The 21,634-nt window shown below is 31.7% G+C and overlaps 1 protein-coding gene, 1 long non-coding RNA gene and 1 pseudogene across 2 annotated transcripts; 2 read left to right on the top strand and 1 right to left on the bottom strand.

Moving 5' to 3' along the window:
• Nucleotides 1-9,706: 9,706 nt before the first annotated feature.
• On the top strand, nucleotides 9,707-10,084 carry LOC114753384 (uncharacterized). The gene has a single exon (XM_028942074.1). The coding sequence runs from the start codon at nucleotides 9,707-9,709 to the stop codon at nucleotides 10,082-10,084; it is 378 nt and encodes a 125-aa protein (XP_028797907.1).
• Nucleotides 10,085-10,893: 809 nt separating this feature from the next.
• Nucleotides 10,894-13,641, top strand: LOC114753387 (SAP30-binding protein-like; annotated as a pseudogene).
• Nucleotides 13,642-14,670: 1,029 nt separating this feature from the next.
• LOC114753386 (uncharacterized) lies at nucleotides 14,671-16,431 on the bottom strand. Its single transcript, XR_003740994.1, has 3 exons — nucleotides 16,175-16,431; nucleotides 15,963-16,018; nucleotides 14,671-14,853 (listed from the first exon to the last, which is right to left on the bottom strand). It is a non-coding gene; the product is annotated as an uncharacterized LOC114753386 (long non-coding RNA).
• Nucleotides 16,432-21,634: the final 5,203 nt, after the last annotated feature.

Genomic DNA, 21,634 nt, shown 5'->3' with positions numbered 1-21,634 from the left:
TTTTAAGCTACAGTTGTTTCAAAATCTAGGGCAAAATACGGTGAAGTATTTATATTTTTTTTCAATACCCTTATCCAATTATTACTACATTGAATTGAGAATTTTTGTTTTATTGTGTTATTGTTTGTTTTTAGTTGCCCACTTAATGCTGGTAATTTATTGCATCAAATGACAAATCGAAAAGCACTGATATTTTTTATAATAAAAAAATATAAATGACTAAGTATTTCTTAAAAGCATCAATTAATTACATTTGACCTATATTACATGGCATGCATAGTTTTCTTTTCAATATTTTATTAAAGTATTATTTATTATCATTAATGGAACTGAAAATGTGTGGGCGTATAGTCTCCACTCACGTCAACTACTCCTAGAAGTTCAACAAACTAGTTGTAATCATTTATTTTTGCTACTTTCAGTTTCAGATATGATCCATCATTCTAATTAATTAAAGACCAAATTGAATGTATGAAGAGATCAGTTTACCCAACGAATGGAGTTAAAGTGAAGGCATCATGATTCATGACTTCTCAGAGCTCTTCAAAAGTCAACCAAAAAAGAATTGTTTGTTAATTAAATGTGGTGAATTTAATTAAAATTGAAATTTGATTATGTTTATTGCAATTTCAGGAAAAGAGAAGCTCGTGTTGTACGAGTTCATGCCGAACTGCGCTTTAGGAAGGTGGCTTCATGAGTTGCCAATGGGGACTACTAATGTGGAGGGTTGGAGTAGCGACACGTGGGAGATTCAAAATGGTGTGGGATCACAGGCGTCCTCATCGGAAACCATGGGTTGGCGAACACGACATCGTATTGCTGTCGGGATAGCATGTGGCCTAGCATATCTCCACCATGCCGGATCAAAGCCCATCATACATGGCCACCTAGTCACCTCTAATATCTTACTAGCCGACGACTTCCAACCCTGAATCATAGATTTTGGGTTCCGAAAAATTGGGCAGCAAGATAAGTCGAATTGCACAACGGAGATGGACATTTACTGCTTCGGTGTCGTGCTAATGGAGCTCTTAACAGGGAGGGCCGGCACGATGGAGACAGTCGAGTGGGTGAGGAAGATGGTGAGAGAAGGAAATGGGGTGGGCGTATTGGATGAGAGGCTGAGAGATGAGGGCGGCGAGTCGGAGAGGGAGATGGCAAAGAGCTTCCGAGTGGCGTTCTTGTGTACAGCGGAGTCACCGGCGAAGAGGCCCACAATGCAGCAGGTCCTGGGGTTGCTCAGAGACATTCATCCTTGTGGTGGACTCCATCAATCTCAAGTCTAAATTCTGAACAACTTGTTCTCCATAATTTTCTTTTTCTACATCTTTTTTTTTTGTTATATTTTTCTGCTTCTTTTGTTTTTCCCCCCTTAAAAAATACACAATTTAATCCTCAAGTATACATTTTTAATTCTGTAAAATTTATTGTAGGCATCATATGGCGTGAAGGAAATTCTTGCTCCCAGAGGAGCATGCTTGTGACGATTAAGATTTATTCTGTACATGGAAGTAGTAAAAGACCTTGCAGTGCGTTATGTATTAAAAAAAAACAAAAATACAGCGTAACATGCATCTCATATCAAATTTCTTACAAATACAAAATCTCTAATCCAACATGCTTACTCTAATTTATTACTAATTCTTATGCTTTTAATATAAGAATTAAATAGTTAATTGACAAAAATAAAATAATTAGTTAAATTAATTATTTGTTATAAATATGTATTAATTTTTTAAAATACCTTTTTTAATCGAGAACTTTCTTAATATTAGTATAAAAATATTTTTTAAAATAATTATAAATTCAAAGAAAATATCAACTAAAATTTTATATTTAAAGCTAAAATAAATTATTATTTGCCTCTTATATTTACAATCTGGACAATATTCATGTTGATGAGTGGGGAGAAGCCTAGGCCGTGTTTGTATGTCGTACTACTCCGTTATAGTCGTTTAAATTTAAGTCTTTTTGATTAATTAAATTTTTAAACAGGCTATTTTAACAAAATTTCTCTAATTCTTTTCTTGTGGGCATAGTGCAAATAATCCCACTCACATTATTCACTTTTTGCCTCTCCTTTTTAGTTTTTTCCTTTTTATTTTTCTATTTTTGTCTTATTTCTTTTTTTGGCCTTTTTCGCTCCTTCCTTTGTTCTCTTTTAAATTAGTTAATTCTTCCCGGGGAAAGAATATTCCTTTCCCCAGGCTCTAGGAGCAGCTAGATGGCGATGTATAGTATTAGCATTTCAGCAGTTTTGCACTATTTAGGTAATTTTTATTTTTATTTTTATTTATTTTTAACTTTAATTAAATTAAAGCTTGAGTTTCTGTTTTGTTTTTCTTTTCAGATAATTATTATTCCTAAATGAAAATACTTGTTCTAGATCTATTCCGCCTCGATGAGAGAATTTTTATACTTTTTTTTGTTATAACTTCTGAATATAAATTTAACAAATATAATTGTGATGTCAATAAAGTTTACCAAAAAACTATACTTCATGATTTGAATAATATATCAATTTATTTATTATTCTTCAATGTAATCTGAAACTTTATTTTTTTTTTTTCCCTCATCATCGTATAACTATGTGGCTTCAAAAATTTCAGGTGACTTTTGTATTAATGGATGAGTCATTATAAGGTGTTGGTCTTGCATGGGCATGTCATTGTCGACTTTCGGCTTTTATCCTGGTTGGTCTGCTTGCCCAGGCATGCTAATAAGCCCTTGCGTGTAAATGCGGAATCATATATTGGTTCGAAATTATTGAGATTTCCTCACATTTTCTTAAGATTTTAATTATTTCTCTATTCTTTTTTAATTGTATATTAATTCCGCTCAATAGTACTTATTAAATCTTGCATGTACTTATTCATTCTTTTAATTTTTAATTTGATATTTTTATATTTTTCTCTATTGATTAAATCTTTTAGCTTTACTTTGTTAACACCGTTAAGGCGTTAACTCCTACTAATAGCATTAATAGAAAAAAAATTAAAGAATAAAAAGGGAAAAGTATATCAAAAAATAAAGAATGAAAAAAATTACATATACCTAATTAAAAATTGAGTTAAAATATAAGTATCCAGAAAATGATCTTTCCTTAAAATTAAAATAAAAGAATTTTGAACTGAGCAGTTGCAATGATTTTTGGATATTTTGCAATGGTATAGTATTATAACTATAACATGCACAAAAATATTTTATTTTAACGTTTACCACAATATTATATTCACACTAAGTTGGCAAAAAAAAAAAAAAACTAGATTTCAATTCTAAGATCCCTGGCACATGATGCCGGAGTGCTTTAGTATTGGATTTATACTGCTTTTCTTTTGCTTTATTTCATGTTTCAAAACATAACATCAAGATCTGACTCATAGATTCCAACCTCTTTTTTTTTTTATGTAACCTTTTCTTTTACTTAAAAAAATGGCCATTTCTAGCTTCATGATGGGATCCAGTGCCTTTAAGCTTTTGTTAAAGTTAATTTCTAACACATGAATAAGATTTGCTTTGATTCCTCGCTTTTCAGTAACTTATCCCCACATCTTCGACTGTTCATCTGAACAAAAGGGGATCGACAAAGTCAAAGAAAAGAAATTGATTAGGGCGAAATGAAATTAAGTAAATAAGAAATTGATTAGGGCGAAATGAAATTAAGTAAATTATTATTGTATGATTGTGTACAAAATTCATGCTCAGATTTGATTAGATTAAGGAAATTAGAATACAAAATACTCCTCCGGTCCTTAATATAAGACATATTTTACTAATTTGATTAGATTAACGAAGTTAGGTAAGTTAATTAATTATAAAAATATATCTATAAAAAATAATATATTTTTTCTAAAATACCATAATCATCTTCCCTAATATCCTCTCTCCCTCTTCTACTTGTTTATAGTTGAGGGAGTATTCATAAGGATAATTTAGAAAAAACTGATAAATATGAGAAATAGGTCTTATATTTAGGATTAAAATCAACTTAATAATTGGGTCTTATATTGAGGACCGGAGGAGTACTTTAAAAATTTCTTCAATTCCTAGTGACAGATGGGAGTGATCAAATATTATTTAGGTCACTGGCTTAAAAGTTTTTCTTGGCCAATATAGGGTTAATCAACCAGTTCAAATTATGCAGTGTAAGTTGATATCAAAAGTTATATATGCACACCTGTATTCCAGGGAGAATTACACAAAGTTTTTAAATAATAAAATCAATTACATATAACTCTAGTTACTTGTAAATATAGAAGGTTGACATATAAATAAAACTTAAAAATGTTTATTAGTTTTCTTATTTGGAACGGTTTTGAGGCATAACAATCCTTTTCTAGTTGGCAGGGCATTGCATGGGAAGGGGAAGATTTCCAAGGAAACAGAAGTCAGTATAATTTCATTGACAAAGTGGTAGAGAGTGAATGCTATGGAAATTGCGAGCGACTCTCGATCATATAAAGGTCTAATGGCTCCATTTTTTATTTCATTGACAAAGTGGTAGAAAGTGAACGCTATAAAAATTGTGAGCGACTCTCGATCATATAAAGGTCTAATGGCTCCATTTTTCAATTAGAACTTTGAGTGTGGTTGGCTTAAGACCACCCAGAAATGAGTTGTTGCTAGGATTGAGGGGCTTCTCGAGTTGAGCTTTTTGGTACTTTGGTTCCCCCCCGGGGGTTTGTTAGGCCTTTTATTGTGTAATTTGTCTTTGCTATTTGTTCCACGTGCATATTTTTATACAATTATTTATATTTTTAAATCTTGATCTTTTGATTGAAAAAATTATGAACGAGTGGATTTTTCTAGTAATTTTGTGATTAGGACATTAGTTATATAATTGAGTCTTATTCTTGAGGAAAGATAGATGGAAAAATCGTAACAACAAAAAACAAAAGAAAACAGTGGAAATTACGAAATCACAAATTAGGATTGTTACAACGCTTTCATAAGTTTTGACAATAATTGGATTACAATTGACAACATTTTTTTTTTTTACAAAATACTTGATTTGCAATTTCTCTAAAATAATTCAATTTGAGTTGATTAAGAATATTATTTAAATTAGTTAATATGATACTACTTCCGGTCCTAATTATAAGACTCAGTTTACTAATTTAGAGATATTAAGGAATTTAGTTAAATTAGTTACTGGTTAAAAAATATCACCTATTTTCCAAAAATACCCTTATAAAATTTAAAAAAATAGCCCCGCACAATACCTAATCGCCCTTACCAAATCTCAATTTGACAGCACTGATTGATCTCTTTGGATTTTCAATTTCTAATTTCTACTTTGTGATTTCAGATTTTTGTTTTTTTTTAGCTGAGATTTCAGATTTTCTTGTTTTTATGAATTCATTGCATTCTTCCAACAGCTTCAAACCTCCACTTGACAGCAGAGACCGATCTCTTATTCTAGACTTTTGATTTCCAATTTTTGGTTTGTGATTTCAGATTTTCATCGATCTAAGAACTTCTACCGTTCGATGTGTTTTTATTGATTCAATGTGTTTACTTAAGATTCATTCACATATTTTTGTCTTGATTGTCCTTTTAGTGTCGCCGATAAGATTACTAGCTTATCTCCCTAGAAGTGCATGTGGCATCCTACTTGCTTGCTATAAATGGTCGCTGCTGAGAATCAATCTCACTCAATGCCCACAAACTTGGATTTGAACAGTGAAGGAATTGGTGAATCCAAAACAGGTGATGGCATTAATATGATTTTAGGACTTTACAGCTTATTGTTATCTTAATCAAAGACTAAGAACTTTTTGAGCATAATTAAGTCAATAGTTTGATTACTAATTCTATAATCACTTCGCTTTTATGTCATTAATTTGGTTACTAATTTTGTTGCCTTGAGAGAGATAACTTTCAGGTAAGTTTCTCCTGGACCTAAACAAACTGCCTAGTCAATTTCAGGAAGTGGATTGGAAGTTCATTCAGTGGAAATTTCAAACTTTGAACATGATGCTGAACAACGAATGGAACACATTCATGCACCCGAAACTAATGGTACCCAATTATATCTTTAGATTGACATTGCATTCGCATGACTTGGAATATTTTTATCTGTATTTTTGTTATATACGGTACAATTATTACTTGCATATATATATATATATATGCTACTACTACCCCATCACTAAGTTTTAATTTTATCTGCTTCATTTATTATTTTGAGACTATGACTTCTATGGTAATCATATCTATATAAATAGAAGTCGTGTTCTGCTCTGAGTTCTGCTTGTTTGGCTTATTCTTTGCAATGAAAGGGGATATCCTCTTTCTCTTTCTATCTATCTGTGTCGTCATCTTTTTGTTCTTGGCTAGTAAGAATAATTGAGCTGCCTACAAAGTTGCATGGTAGAAATCATGAAGGAAAGAGGTTCTAATAAATATGATATTCCACATATAAGAAAAGAAGTCATGGAAAAGGAAGGTCCACTACCAAATCAAATATAAGTGTGATCCAAAGTTAGTACAAGAAGTGATGAAGTAATTGAGGTAATTTTTTCTTTCTTTGAGTATTTCTTCTGTTTTTTTTTTTTGGTCTTGTTCTTTTGGTTGATATGTATGCATGGTGCTTAAATTTTGTGTGTTGGACAATTCATAGCTGTGGCAATATTGAATGATTCGATGGCAAACTGGCCTTTGGCTTCAGCTACTAACTGTTGCAAAAGAAGTATTGTGTGTACTGAGCACTATTTAGTCCTTCAAATTAATGAAATCTACCATATTATATTATTTGATGGTTATCGTTTCTGGAGAATTTACAAGTTCACAAAGTTCATCTAACAATTTTTTATGTGGTTTGTAGATTTTTTTTTAAGAATAAATTATTCATAGATTTAAAATGATTTTTTTTACAGTCATAAGGCGCCAGTTTATAAATTTAAAATAATTTTTTAATGACTAAAATTTCATTTTTCTATTATTTTCTTTCTTAGTTTGTTTTCCAGATATAAATTAATCTTTTAAATATTTTTCATTGCGATTTAAACAGTGATGGTTAAAATCTAACAATTTGAGTTATTTATTTATTTTTAAAGTTTATTAATATATTTATAAAAATATTGAAAATAACCCAGTCAAATTTTAATTCAATAGTTGAAATGAGAAGTGGAGAGGAAGTAGAATTTCTCCATGTGTAATAGTATTTATTTGAATTATTATGGTAGTATTTAATTATAGTTAATGGAATATAAAGTAAGGGTAGTTTGGGAAAAATATAAATATGAAAAATAAAGCGGATTGGGATCTTCTATTTAGGACCAAACTAAAAGTGAAACTAGCTCTTATAATTAGGACTGGAGATAATATTTTTTTTTCTAAAACATCCTAATCATCTTCTTTTTTTTTTTTTCCTTCCAGTACTCCTACATAATTATTGTTGAGAGAATATCAATAAAGTTAATTTGAAAAAAATTGAGAAACATATGAAATATGTCTTGCATATAGGACTAATATCAACTTTCAAATTAGGTCCTACATTAAGGATATGAGGAGTACAAATTAAGATAAATGTAATTTTTTAATGATTTTTGGGTTTGAATATTGGCACTTGCCAGCTTGATCTCTCTCGACAAAAGTTCATGAACTTCGCCAGGATGTTTAAAAATTTCTCCCCATACAATTCATGGGTTGGAATATTAATTTTTAAAACAATTATGGAGAGCAAATATATTTACATTTAAATATATTGATAGAATAGATTGGGGAAACATGTTACATTACCATTGGTTAATTATTAGTACATATCTGATAGATTTTTTTTGGCTAATGGTCATCAGTACAAACTAATAGCTATGTAACACTTAAGCATGATTAAGGTGTTACATTTTTCTATTGAAATATAAGCATGCTGCACACCTTAAACATGATGCACTATATTTCAATAAAAAAAAATAAAAAATGTCAATTGCTTTATATTATTGTAATTTATAGCTGTAGATACTCTTTTATAAATATTTTAGGGCAAAAATTTGAAACACTTCAGAGATGAAAATAGCTTTTAACCTAAAATTAACAATACATTAACTAAATATTAAATATTATAAATAAAAAATGGGGAAAGTTAGTTTTTAGGATAATACTTATGTTAATTTTCTTATATTGATTATATCAAGTTCTCCACATGAAATAAAAAAAGACATATGACCGTATATGATTGAAAAATTTGACATAATAGATATAAAAAATTTGACATAAGTTTTCGTTTTTTTTTTTTAAATACCCCTCAAGGACATGAGTCCTCAATCAGTTTTCAGGCAATAAATTTTGTAATTGATGCTTTTTCAGCAATTTTTCCTTCTTATTATAATTATAAATTAAATTAAAGTCATAATTAAGAAAGTTTATCAGTCTAACTACGTCGTTTAATTTATGGTAGATCGTAGCCGTTCAAGCAGTGGAAAAATCGAGTTCATCTATTCAACTCTATCAGTTTCTTCTGTCGTGGCTCTCGCGAGTCTCGACGAGGGCGGCTTCTTTTCTTCTCCCTCTCCAGAAATGTCTCGTCGACGGTTTATCCGAACTGATTCACCAGCAGGTTCTTGTCGCGGGTTTTCCCTCTCCGTTCTTGTTGCCGTTCTTCGATATGATGTTTTAGATCGTTTTGCTTAAGTTGTGCTGTGAGTCGGTGTAGTCCGAAAAGTAAAAACCTGGAAGCATCTTGAGCTTAGAGAATTTCGAAAGTTTAAGTCGGTGTAGTCCAAAAAGTAAAAATCTGGAAGCATCTTGAGCTTGGAGAATTCGAAAGTTTAAACGATCTATAAGCATTCAACCTTCTTAAGTTTTTTTTTTTTTGGTGATTTCCCTTTTATTTTTCTCTTCGCATTTATTGGAACAATAATTGTAGGACGAATTTGAATTTTAAACCGTATTTTTGGAAGTTATTGTGTTGGCAACGCTTTGAACGTTGATTTTCTTGCTTGTTGAGATCTTATAGTCTATAAAAGTTAAGCATATGTATATTATCAAACTTAAATAAGGAACTTGACCAGTAGTAGCTGAAATTCTCGTCCATGTTTTAAACATGGTCGCGGCCACACATCTAAAGGCTCGAGGCTTGTGATATTACCTTTAAAATCAATGCAATTGAGCGAAGAGCTGGGTAAGTTGTTTGAATATCAGTTGGTTCTGGTTTAGAGTCTATATTGTCTTGAGCCTACCAAGTTAAGGTTGCCAGTCATGCTGTATAGATTCCCATATTTGAAAGTTCAACTTTTGTTTGAATATTCTTTCTACCTTTTCTTTTCCTTTATCAATTTACTTGCAAATTAAAACTAATTCCCTTCTCTATTTTGCAGCACAATACTCGATTTCTTCAACAAATTCTTCAAAATAGGAAATCAAATTTTCTAGAGTGGCTTATTAATCATTATTGCACTGACTGGTGGCAAGATTCTTCTCTTTGTATGGTTGATGTCATTTTAGGCTGAATGTGAGCTGCAAATAGGAGGGCTGGCAACGAGAGAACCCAAGCGACAATGATTCTGTCTTTACTAAAATTTAAATTTGAAGATTTTGTTCTTTTCCACCTTTAATGCATTAACACTTTGTATTTTACTAGAATTTGCACTCGATTCCTTCTATCTACGATACTTTTCTATTTGATCAACCTTTTGGATTAGTCACTGGAGCCCTTAGCATCATGGCATCCAAGAAGAAGCAATACTAGGGTATTGCTTTGCTATCCATGTACAAAGATGAGGAAGATGACGAGATGGAGGATGTTGAAGGAGGAATAGAGGGAGGAGAGCGACAAGAACAGGATGGTGGGGATGTGAGGATTGCAGAGGAAAATCTAGAGAGTGATGCTGAGATGATGAGGATCGCTGATTCTGCTAATAAGGCTACTCTACTGGCTGAAAATGATGGGATGACCCCGGAGAAGAGCAAATTTGGGACTTCAATGCCACCACAGCCTTTGGTTGATATGTTGGTTTCACAGCAGGATCAACAAGTAGTGTCTGTTGAATCTAGGAGGAGTAGGAGAGGGACAATTACCATTGTAGACCGTGGTCATGATGAAATAGCAATGTCACCTGAGCCAGAGTTACTCTCTCTTACTTGAATCCACCCCTGTTTTTTTTCGTAGGACTGAGGACACGGCAATTTTGGTATACTATATTTGTCTTCTATACGTTCCTTCATCATTATTTTCTTCCATTGATGGAGTCATGTCTCTTAAACTTGAAAATTGCCCAAAATGTTTAAGACCCTGACGTTACCTTAGGCACCCTGGCCTTGCCATATTTTCCAGGCAGGTTACCTTCTACTAGGAAACCATTTTCTTCTTCTTTATTTTAGGTTATAAGTTAATAACTTATATTTGGTTCTGATATCAGGATGGAGGGCTTGATGGTAATGGTCGACTCATGTTTGAGGAAAAACTTCAAACAACAAATGGTATTTCCCCTTTTGATTAAAGTATGTTCTGCTAAATTTATTGTATCCTTTCTTTGGACACCTCATCCCACTATAGGTTATTCTCAGAGAATGAATATTACTTGATTAATTTGTTGGCCGTAAAGAAGAATATATCAATGTCATTGATTTCTTTTTGGAACAGAAGAATTTAAAATTTTGACCAGTAATCTGTTCTCTCATTTGGCCAAAAAGTCTGTTCTTTCTAGAACTTGTATAGACAGTTTTGGTAAGATAATTATGAATATGAGCTAATAAATCTGAACTGTCATATTGATAAGGTAATAAACATATAAAACAGTTAAAATTAACTTCTACATGAAATGTATTTAATCAAGAACGATTATTCAACTGACCTTTTATATGCAATTTTTTGCCTATATTTGATTGTTTAACTGTTTAGTTCTGGATAATTGAAGTGCATAAGAGTTTGTATGAGACTATTAATTTGAGAATATGCCAATCTTTTGGACTCTGGCTGGGTATTTAAGAATAAGATTATTGAAAAAGAGGCTCGGACATTATGTTGGGGTGGTTTTAGTTCACTTTTCCCTGAAGTATATTAGATGGGAACAATCCTATTGTTTATGTTTTTCTGTTTATCATCTTGCCTCTTGGTCCACTGTTTTTTCCCCTCTGAAGAACTTCCTTGAATGTGGTTTTCTAAGTGATTTGCTAGATGGAGCATCATCAGGATCTGTTCAGGTTTTGACACCTAGTAGTCAAGTTAACACTCCTTAGTTTTCTGAGCCATCTCATACCATGCAAGTTGATGCTGTGGCTGGATCAGATGGTGCAAAACATGAAGAAACAGCTCAGGAAGAGCAGAAGTTTGTAGATCCATTGGATAGATTTCTTCCACCACCACCCAAAGTTAAATGCTCTGAATGCCTACAAATAAATTCCTTTAGATTAATTTTGCAATAATCAATAGATTATTCTCGATAGATTTTAGATATGTGCTAATTTATTGAATTGAATTGGTGTGCTTTGCTCCCTCCCCCTAAAAGAAAAACAATGATTGTGTGCTTGTGTAGTTTGATGTCTTTTTCCCTTTCTGCTTTGTGCCACACCAAAGCTTCGCTTTTAATTTGCTATGGCTCTTTAAATTCTTAAGCTTCTTATCCATTAATTTTATTATTTTCATATGTTAGTTAGTGAATATGATTAAACCAATTTGGCGATACTTTGGAAGAGTTGTAATGCAATATTACACTCTAATCTCTTACGACTTCCAGTCCTGTTTAGTGATTGTGCATATATGTAATGTAAACTACACGTACATACATAATTCTAAGGTCCTGTAGAAGCACTTGAATATAGTGATCTATGTTTAGAATTTTGGCATTGAAATTTTTGATTAAGTGTTTTAGTGTGAGAATCTACCCGTCCAAAATGAATTTAAGGTGTAAAAGTGTGGAAATCACTCATCTTGCGGGGTATTATTCGATGAATTTCGGCAGCTGCTCTTGTTTAATTACTAAGTGGTGATATATGGTTTGATTCATTAACATGTTCCCTTTAATATGAATTCAAGACTTATCATTTCAGATATTACTAATTTTGTGATTAAATCATTGAATTATGAAAAAAGTGGTAATTTGCTAATACTTCTCTGTATCAAGTTTTTTGACCACTAAACATCTCATTGAATGCACCTTATATTATTATATTTTCTTACTCCCTTCTTGACATTCTGTACATGGGAAGTTGAATGATCATCACTTTACTCCTTAATTAGTACACTAGCATTTTAGCAGTTTTAAGTAATAGTTTAAATTAAAAAATAATTTCCCTCAATTTTTGATAGAGTAGAAAATTGTATAAAACTATTTTTAGCTTTTGCATATTTGTTGTTCTTTCATGACAATGTGCTGGAAAAAGTTTTAATGTAGCAGTTCGCAATAGGAAGGACTATCAGAACCCTGACTTCCTATTGCATGCTAGGAGGTATCAAGATATTGACCAAATAGGATCTTGATTTGATAAGGATGTATTGGACCCTCATAGATATGACCCAAGTGACTACTACGACCAAGTAGGTGCTTAACTGTTTCTTCTCTGCATCTACTTTCTTGTGCTTCCCTGTACTTGTTTATTTTATGCTCATATTTTACCTGATGTTGTCAATTATATGATACTTCTTGTGTGTTCTTGCAAACAAATATTTCATGTGTGTCATATTCTAGATATACTGCTTGCTGGTATTTGGGCTGTTTAGGCTATTATTGTTCGCTATACTAACAACGGACTTGATATCTGGTATTAAAGAACTTGTTTGTCTTCTAACCTGATGTTGAAATTATGTTTTGCCGTTGGATTGTGTTTTTTCTCTTCAAAAGTCCTTTTGATAATATTATTTACGCTGAAATGGACAGCCAACATCTATACATGGCTGTGTATGGCTAGTTATATCTGCTTTGGGGTTCTTTCTATATTTTTTATGAATATGTTGGTCATGATTTTGGAAGTTAAATACTAGCCTAGTTTAAGTTTTCATTGTGAATTTAACCAACTTATTTGTCATGCCATATTTTGTTATTTGTTCATATTTTTCTCAGCACCATCAGATCATTAAGGCCGACTTTCGTCCCTACTTGACGGATTGGTCTTGCAGTCAAGCTCTCTTTAAGTACTTGATACTGATGTTGCTTTACCACCCCTAACTGTCACATAGGCAGATATGAGACGTGGAAGTGACAAGAAAGAGCAGGAGAAGAAAGCCCAGAAAGTTGAATTTGCCTCTAGGTGAGCACAACCAGGAATTGTAACTGGTGTTCCAAGGATCAATGTACCCGTTGCAAGTTATAAAGCAACCTAGTTTACCTATGGTATGGCAAAGGTCATTCTTACTACTGATTTTCTATTTTATGCTGATTTTCTCTCTTCTCTCTTCAGGTGGTTTGCCTTTGATGCCTCCTATTGCTGAGGCCACCAATCGTGATGGTAGACTGAACAAAAAATCAAAATGGGACGAGGTATTCATTTAAACAAATGCACCAACACATGCAACTTGCTTCAAATTTTTACACAATATTTCAGTGAATAATAATCCTGTTTAGGTGGATGGGGAAGGATTCTGTGCCTACTCACGCTGCAATTTTGCTGCTAATGCTGGTGATGGGTACATGCATTTTGTGTGAGATTATGAATAACTTTGAGCTTCTTTATGTATTCCAGAATGAGATGTGTTTGATACTATGACCATTGTTGTAATGTTGGACAGGCAGCAAAAACGACGAGAGGTGGAGGAGAGAAGGTCAACTGAAAGGAAGGAAAGAAGGTCATGAGCTCCACTCATTTTGGTCTGTCAAACTAATACCTCCAACCATTTTGAAGTCCTTTAGATTGAAGTCGACAAAAATGTTTGTCTATTCAGTAAGTTTTGCTAAGTCACCATTCTATATATCATGAAAGGTGGAAAGGAATAGTGTTGTGGTTATCACTGCAGGATTCAGTCAGCTAAATGGTTGGTTTTATTTTGTTTAACATTTCTTACGAGCACGCTCAATCAGGATTTCGAGTAGGATTGTCATTCCAGTTGCTTGCGACAGTACAAAATGCACCACTGATTTGCTTTTTAGTGGTCTATGTATAAGCTTTTCTTTTTTATTTTTTTGGATAATTCTTAATACATGTGAGAGAGTATATAAGTGACCTTTTTACATTAAAAATGATGTTTTGGGTTTTTAGTTGTCAGTGTGAATGGCGCAAATGGCATAAGCAAGTAAAGTGAAAGATAAAATAAAGGGCATCAGGGAGTAATTTTGTTAACTAATATCAAGAAAGTAAAATATGGTGAATTTAAATGCTAGATGTTTCATTCATTCTAGCTAACAGTTTAATATTTGACCTAATAGAGTTATTTTCATTATTGCCTACCATTATCCTTTGAAATTTGGACCGTAATAGATAGATTGGTATGATTTAAATCTTTAAATTGGTGTGAAAAAATAACTCATCTCTTATCTAGCTTGCTTGTAGTTAAGTCCTAGTCAATTACACAATGTAATTGATGGACACAAACCTTATATCTAATTTCATTTATTGTTTTTCTGTGCCTTCACAGATCATAAAAATAAATATTGTTTCATACAATGATCAAGAACTCAATGGTCAATTGTGACCAATCTCATTGAACTAATTAATAATCTTTATAACACAATTAAGCAAACCACACAGATGTTGAATGAAAGCTTCACAATCGCAACAAACCAATTTGAGTATTTCATACATTAATGAAACAAACCACGCTTTGGGTAGAGTTTTGTCATGCATCACCCCATTGTTTATGATAAAAATAGAGTCTCATTTATCAAATAATTGAGAATTCAACAAAAGCATCACCGCACAAATCTGTCCATATTCATCATCTTGTAGTCAATGATTTTGTAGTCCACAGTTCGGATTAGCCGCCTGCATTAATCAACCAAGCAAGGGAACGAAGGCTATTGAGTGTATTCTACATATATTCATGTTATCAAATATAATTCATTTTATAGTCAATGCGTCAAAATGCCTTATTTGTTTTCTTATTTTGAGAGCCGTTTTTTGTTTTTAAAAATAAAAAAATTAAAAAGGCTTATTTTGTAATTTGTTGTTAATTAAGTGTTTTTAAAAACCAAAAAACAGAAGTATTTTTAAAAACTCAAAAACAAAAACAACTTTTAGTTATTTTCTTGTTTTTGTTTTCACATTTCCTTTTTTTTTTTTGCAAAAATTGGAAAAACTTTTTCTTCTCCGCTTGATGGCTTTTTTCTCATTTAAAAACTTGAGTTCTCATTAAAACTTCACTTTCCAGTCTCAGTATGTTTATGTTCAAATGCAGTTTTTTGAAGCAATTAACCAAACAGATTTTTTTTGTTTTCAAAACTTGTTTTAAAAAACCATTTTATAAAACTATTTTGAGGAAAAAAATAAAAAAAACAGAAACAAACAGCCCCTCTGTTTTTGTCATTCTATTTTGTAAATATATATATCATATTTAGTTGAAAACATGTGTTAAATAGTTGGGGTAAACAAATTATCAAAATCATCCTTTTTGAAATACACAGCTGTTTCTTTTCTTCTTAATCACAGTTGACTTTTTAAAATAAGCAAAAGTGATTCACTAACTCAACCGATACTATACAGAGAGAATGTACAGAAACAAAGAAAAATTTTATAAAAAAGTTAAAAAAAAAACAACACACACACACTCACTCACAAAAAGATGGCTCCCCTGTTTCATCCTTTAATATGTAGCAGTTGTTGATATTATACTAACTACTATTGGAAAAGAAATTGAAATAAACTTCAACAAGCAACTCATATCTTTTAGTGATAGTAAAGCACAGACAAATGTAGCAAAAAGATACAAATAATTTAAGAAAAAGAAAAAATTTGGCGTATAGGGAGAAAAAAAGAGATGCAAGTTTTTTTATTTTCAAGCTTGTCCCCTCATATATGAGGCTTTTATTGGTATCATAATAACCACTAGGAAAAAAAAAAAGCCGATAAGCAGAAAAATCATAAAAGTAACGAACCTGGAAAGAATGATAACATGGATGATGGACTTATCCTTCTATATATTAACACTATCCTGCAATAACAAATCATAATATTAGCTGCCTAAAATAGAAGGTAATTTTGAAAAGAGACGTCATTGGCATAAGCACGATACAATCAATTTTCTATTTCCTTGGTCATTAACAACACATTTTCCGAAACAATATTTGTTAGTGTGGGTATGTCATACCTTTGCTGAGGATAGCATTTCTACTGTTTTGTTAAGGTCTTCTTTATCCTTCCATTTCATCTCATGCTCTTCTATTTTTACTCTAGACAACTCTGGTGTTTCCAACACTCCTGGACAAAACATCTTCATTTCATGACATCCAGTTATTTCTATCACTTCTAATTCAGGGAATTCAAATGTCTGACTTTGTGAAGAGAACATCTTCAAGCTTGGCATATCAGTAAGTTCAATCCGCGTAATCGGTTGAGAGTGATTCCACCTTCTACACCTTCATTGTTCTCATTCAATACAATTTCCTCCATTTTTTTACAATCGTTTATCCCCAACCATTCAAGACTCACCAAGCTTTTGGCAGTTGAACTTGTCACCAAATAGACGAGTTGATGGCATCCAGATATAGACAGCTTCCACAAATTTTGAAATGAAGCAGAGGATGGTGCCAACTTGACCAAGCTATGACAACTTTCGACTTCCAGGCATTTTATTAGGTCTTGATGAATTGGTGGTAGCTGAGAGTCATCCTTCCATATGCTCTTGAGTTGATCCAAATAGGCAATGTATAATCCTCAAATGGTGGGATTTTCCCCATAAAATCGATAATCTCATCTTGTGGGGGGAATACCTCCTCAAAGGAACTATTCTCCACATAAAGCTTTTTCAACATGGGAAATCTTTCAAGGGAACTATAGGGAAAGGTTACCCCTTCATCCTTGAAGCTTTCTACATAAAGAGTTTCCACTTCAGGAAAGACATCCCTTATCATCGTGACATTCTCTGCATTTAAAGCCATGCTTTTGGTTGTGGAAATTACCTATAAAATGATAATTAATAAAACAATTAGCATAATGAGTAGGCGATTTAGTAGATTACATCAGGATATTGTTTTCAAGAATCAACTTTTTAAATGGATCACTCGTCTTTTGCCAATATCTAAATTTTCATCATTTCACCATGAAATAAGATCCACACATTAAAATTTAAAAAATCCTTTAAATTAACTTCATAACCCCCTTTCTTTTCTCTAAATCAAATTAAAAAAAAAAAACCATAATCCCCTTCGAATTCACATTTAAGGCTAGGCTTTTTTGACTATGAAAATAACCTGTAAAACGATTATTGGTAAAATTATTATTATAAGAAGGCAATTTAATAAATCAGGTCAGAATATTTTTTAAAATAATAATTTCTTATATAATTGTAGATAAAATCTTTCTTAATTGACCTGTCATCTTTTTCTAATACTTATATTTTTCATCATTAATTCCCCCTCCCCTCCTCAAAATCACTTTAAACAGAAACAAAATTCTTTGAATCACTTTATAGGCCCATTTCTTTCCAGTCAGAGATCTACAAACATTATCACACTATTTGCAGTCTGCCACATCCGTTAATTATCATTTGCTTGTCAGCTTTCGCGTGCAATCAGGGTCTTGTAATTTGATGAAAAGTTTACAATTTTTGGGAGATGACGGAATGTACAAACTTTAATATTTATGTCAAATATTTATCTGAACCTAAATTTTGTAGATGATGAGGAATTATTTAAAAAGTGAAAAACAAGAATATCAGTATGTTGGACTAACCTCTTGAATAGTAAACCGATGTTGGATGGTGGCATTAAGATCAGTCATCCAAATATCTATGTGAGGTCCATATTAGTCGTCACTGAACCTTTTGAAGCAGCGGGGCATGAATGGCTCCAGAACAGAATATTGTGAGTTGAGGGCACTCTGTTACGATGGCACATTGTAATAATGGAAACTTGAAAGTATAATTTTGGCTGCAAAATCTCTTCAACCTTGGTAATCCATCAAGTTCCAAAAACTCCAGTTTGCTGAAAATGATTTTCTTGTCCTCATTGTCCTCTTTTTTCTGTTTCGTCATAAGTTCTTCTATTTGATGGCATGAACCATCTAGTGAAGAAACTAAGTTTATTTCTCCTTGGCGGTCATTATTGCCCAACACATTCTTCAATTTTGGCAAATCTCTAGCCTTAACTTTTTCAATGGCACAATCACTGATGATGACACCATCTCTTTATAATCATTTAAATCTTCAAAATCAAACACCGTCTCCAACATGTTACAAAACTTGACTTCCAGTTTTCCAAGTTGTTTAAAGATTTCAGCACATGAAGGGGCACCAATTTCACAAAGCGACAGCACCACACAGTCAATGTTTTCAAGTTGCAAATGAGTGGTGTGGAAGTTTGTCATCCCATATCGGTGGAATCAAACTGTTTAAAGAGAATAATTCTAATATCTCTAACTTTGGGAATGACACCTGTTGAAAGAAAATATAATTAAACGAAAATGTTTTGGCAAAAAATGAAAACGAAGTTACTGTTGATTTGTGAGGCTTAGTTTTCATGAAAGATTGTTTAAATGTGCAAGTATAGCTCTCGTGTACCACAATATTCTTCAAGAGATTGATAAAAGTTCAACTTCAAATTTCAAGTTCACCAAACAGAAATAACTAACTAAAAAACAAGAGAACTATAAAATGCTACAATAGCTAGCCTAATACCAAAGTAAGTAATTTAAGTGAAATAATTTTTTAGATATATTGAGACAAGAAAAAATAAGAACATATTTTTACTGCACAGAGTAAATAATTCCAATGAAATTAATTTTCACAGCGTAAGTTTGAAATTAAGAAGTTAATAAAATAAGAAAATCTTGGTAAGGAAAGAATATACTAGATAAGAAAAAAATGAATTTTTGTCCAGAAAAAACAGTAATAAATTGATGGGTAAAATATTCTGCTTTTCCTTGTATTTTGCCCAATTACAAATTTTCTTCTATTTTGAAAACATAAACTTAAGTCCAAATAGTTAAATCTATTGAGAATATTCTAAAAAAAATACTTTTCTAATTAAAAAATACTTTTGATTTACAAATTTACCCTTCATAATACTAAATTCTTAAATTTTGGACTAAAAAGTTTTGAAAATTTTAAAATGTTTTTTTCCTTAATTTTTTTTCACTTTTTGCAGCTAGTTATTTGTTCAACGTTTTTATCATATTAGGATTGAAAATAAGTAATTTAGTGAGTGGAAATTTGGTTAATTCTTTAAATAAATATAATTGACTAAATAAGTTATAAATATTTCTCATTTGTTTAGAAATTTTATAAATATTTTTCATTTGTTTAAAATTTTAAACTATAAATTTAAATAATTTCTATAATCTATCAAACTTAGATAATCTATATTATATGACGAAAAGAATATGTATTCAACATATTTTTTAGCCATTTAAAGAAACCTAAAAAATTAATTTCAATATGCGTGACAAACAATTAAAATTATAAAATTTTAATAGAATTAAAATTAAAAATTTTATTACATTTTAAAAAGTCTGAAAATACATGTATTAAAATTATTTTTTGTGGTATTAAAAATTATTTTAAAAAAAATGAATGTTTAAATAACTTTTATGTGAAGGAGGGGTATTTTGGTCAAAATAAAAGTTTAAGGTCAAACTTAACTGTAACCTTACGGTTGGAAATATGGAAATGGAATTTCAAATCAAATATACAAGGGAGGTTTGTACAACATGTATTTTAATTTTAAGGGAGTTATATATATTTTTAAAATAAAGGAAGGTTTCTATAACTTAGATAAAACACAGGCTAGTTAGTATATTTTACTGTAAATTGATTTGAACATACCTTATGATTATTTGTTGCTGGGTCTTCAATGTTGAAATCCGTTTTATGCTCTTCCGCTTTCAATCTTGGTAGACTACTGAGTTTTAATCTTCTCAACGCACTGAACGTGATTCCACCTTCCACATCGTCATTATTCTCATTCTTTACAATTTTCTCCATCTTTTTGCAATCATCTATTTCCAAGTGTTTCAAGATTCACCAAACTTTTGGCGGCTGAATTTGTCATTAAATAGATGAGCTGATGACATCGGAACACCTTCACCACTGTCAAATTATGAAGTTGTTGAATTTGATGAACAATGGGTGATGGGAATATCTCCTCGAAAGAACTATCCTTCACACGAAGCTCAGTCAGCCGCGGAAATCTTTCAAGCAATGTATACGGAAATGTTACCCCTTCATAATCAAATCCTTCTATGCGCAGAATTTCCACTTCAGGACAACTGTCCGCTGGAAATTGGTCATTCCTTATCATGCTAACATCATCCTCATCTAACACCATCTCTCTTGATGCCACAAATCTCTGTAAAACAGATATTGAGTCAGAAGCATGGTAATATTAATTTATTAATTATGTCGCAACTTCTTATTGAATCAGTAATATTATTTTGTTTTTTTATTGTGTCCCAAGATCAAATGCGCTCACTAGAAGTGCGAAACATTTTGATTTCATTTATTTTTCATAATTAATCTTGGAAAAGAAATAATTATATCAGCCACGACAAAAAACAATAATGCCGACACATTTCGCTGTGTATCGCATTAATTATTAAATTATGACGTAATTGTTTGGGATATTTTATAATTAAAGTTATGTAATTAAAAAATGATAACTACTCCCCTCCCTCCAGTTCTTTTTATAAAAATTTGAAATTTGAATTGTCTTAGTTTTTTTTATAAGAGCCAACTTGGATTTGTCTGAACATTTAATGTGTTTTACCTTTTTGTCTCTAATTAATTTTATACATTGCATTAATTAAAAGGCTGACAACTTGGTATATTATCTTATCTTTCATATTTTTCTCATTATTACTCTATTTCTCTCTCTTACTTTTTCCCCCATAAATAAGGGTATATCTGGGAAAAAAATTCATTTCTTACTGAAACATTTCGCTGTGTATCCCATTAATTAATTAATTATGATGTAATTGTTTGGGATGTTTTTGGGATGTTTTGTAATTAAAGTTATGTAATTAAAAAATGATAACTAAAATTTTAGTAGAAACTTCAAAACCGAAACATGTATAGGTATATTTATATTAAATATCATAACAATGGAACATTTATAGATTCATATTTTTGTAAAAGCTGGAAATAGGAAGAATGGAGCATTCTAGACGTACCTGTTGGTAGAATGTTTTGTTAAGATTGGTGTCCCAAATTTCATGAGTTTTTCCCCCCTTTTTTGTGACACTTGAACGCCTTTAAGAGATGGTGTATCAATGAGTCCAGGAGAGAATACTTTGAATTTGGACATTCTGTTATGATTAGCTGATCCAATAACGGAAATCTGAAAGTGTAATTGTAGCGGCAAAATCTCTTCAATTCTGGTAACTGTTCAACTTTCAAATGCTGCAACTTGCTGAAAACGACTTCCTCATCGTCATCATCCTCTCCTTCCTCCTTCCATATAATTTCCTTTATGTAGAGCACCAACTAATTGAGAGACTTGTGAGATGGACCAAGCTTCGAGCAACTGATGACGTCATCAAAGTGGTCAACTCATAACAATGTGCCACGTGGAGATGTGTGAGATTTGGTGGAAGAAACTAAGAGTGGTACCAAGCT

Source organism: Neltuma alba, unplaced genomic scaffold, assembly GCF_004799145.2.
Source record: "Neltuma alba isolate B1F8T4 unplaced genomic scaffold, ASM479914v2 tig00007896_pilon, whole genome shotgun sequence".
Classification (NCBI taxonomy): domain Eukaryota; kingdom Viridiplantae; phylum Streptophyta; class Magnoliopsida; order Fabales; family Fabaceae; genus Neltuma; species Neltuma alba.
Note: the sequence above shows the minus strand (reverse complement) of the source record. Positions and strands in the feature narration are given on the sequence as shown.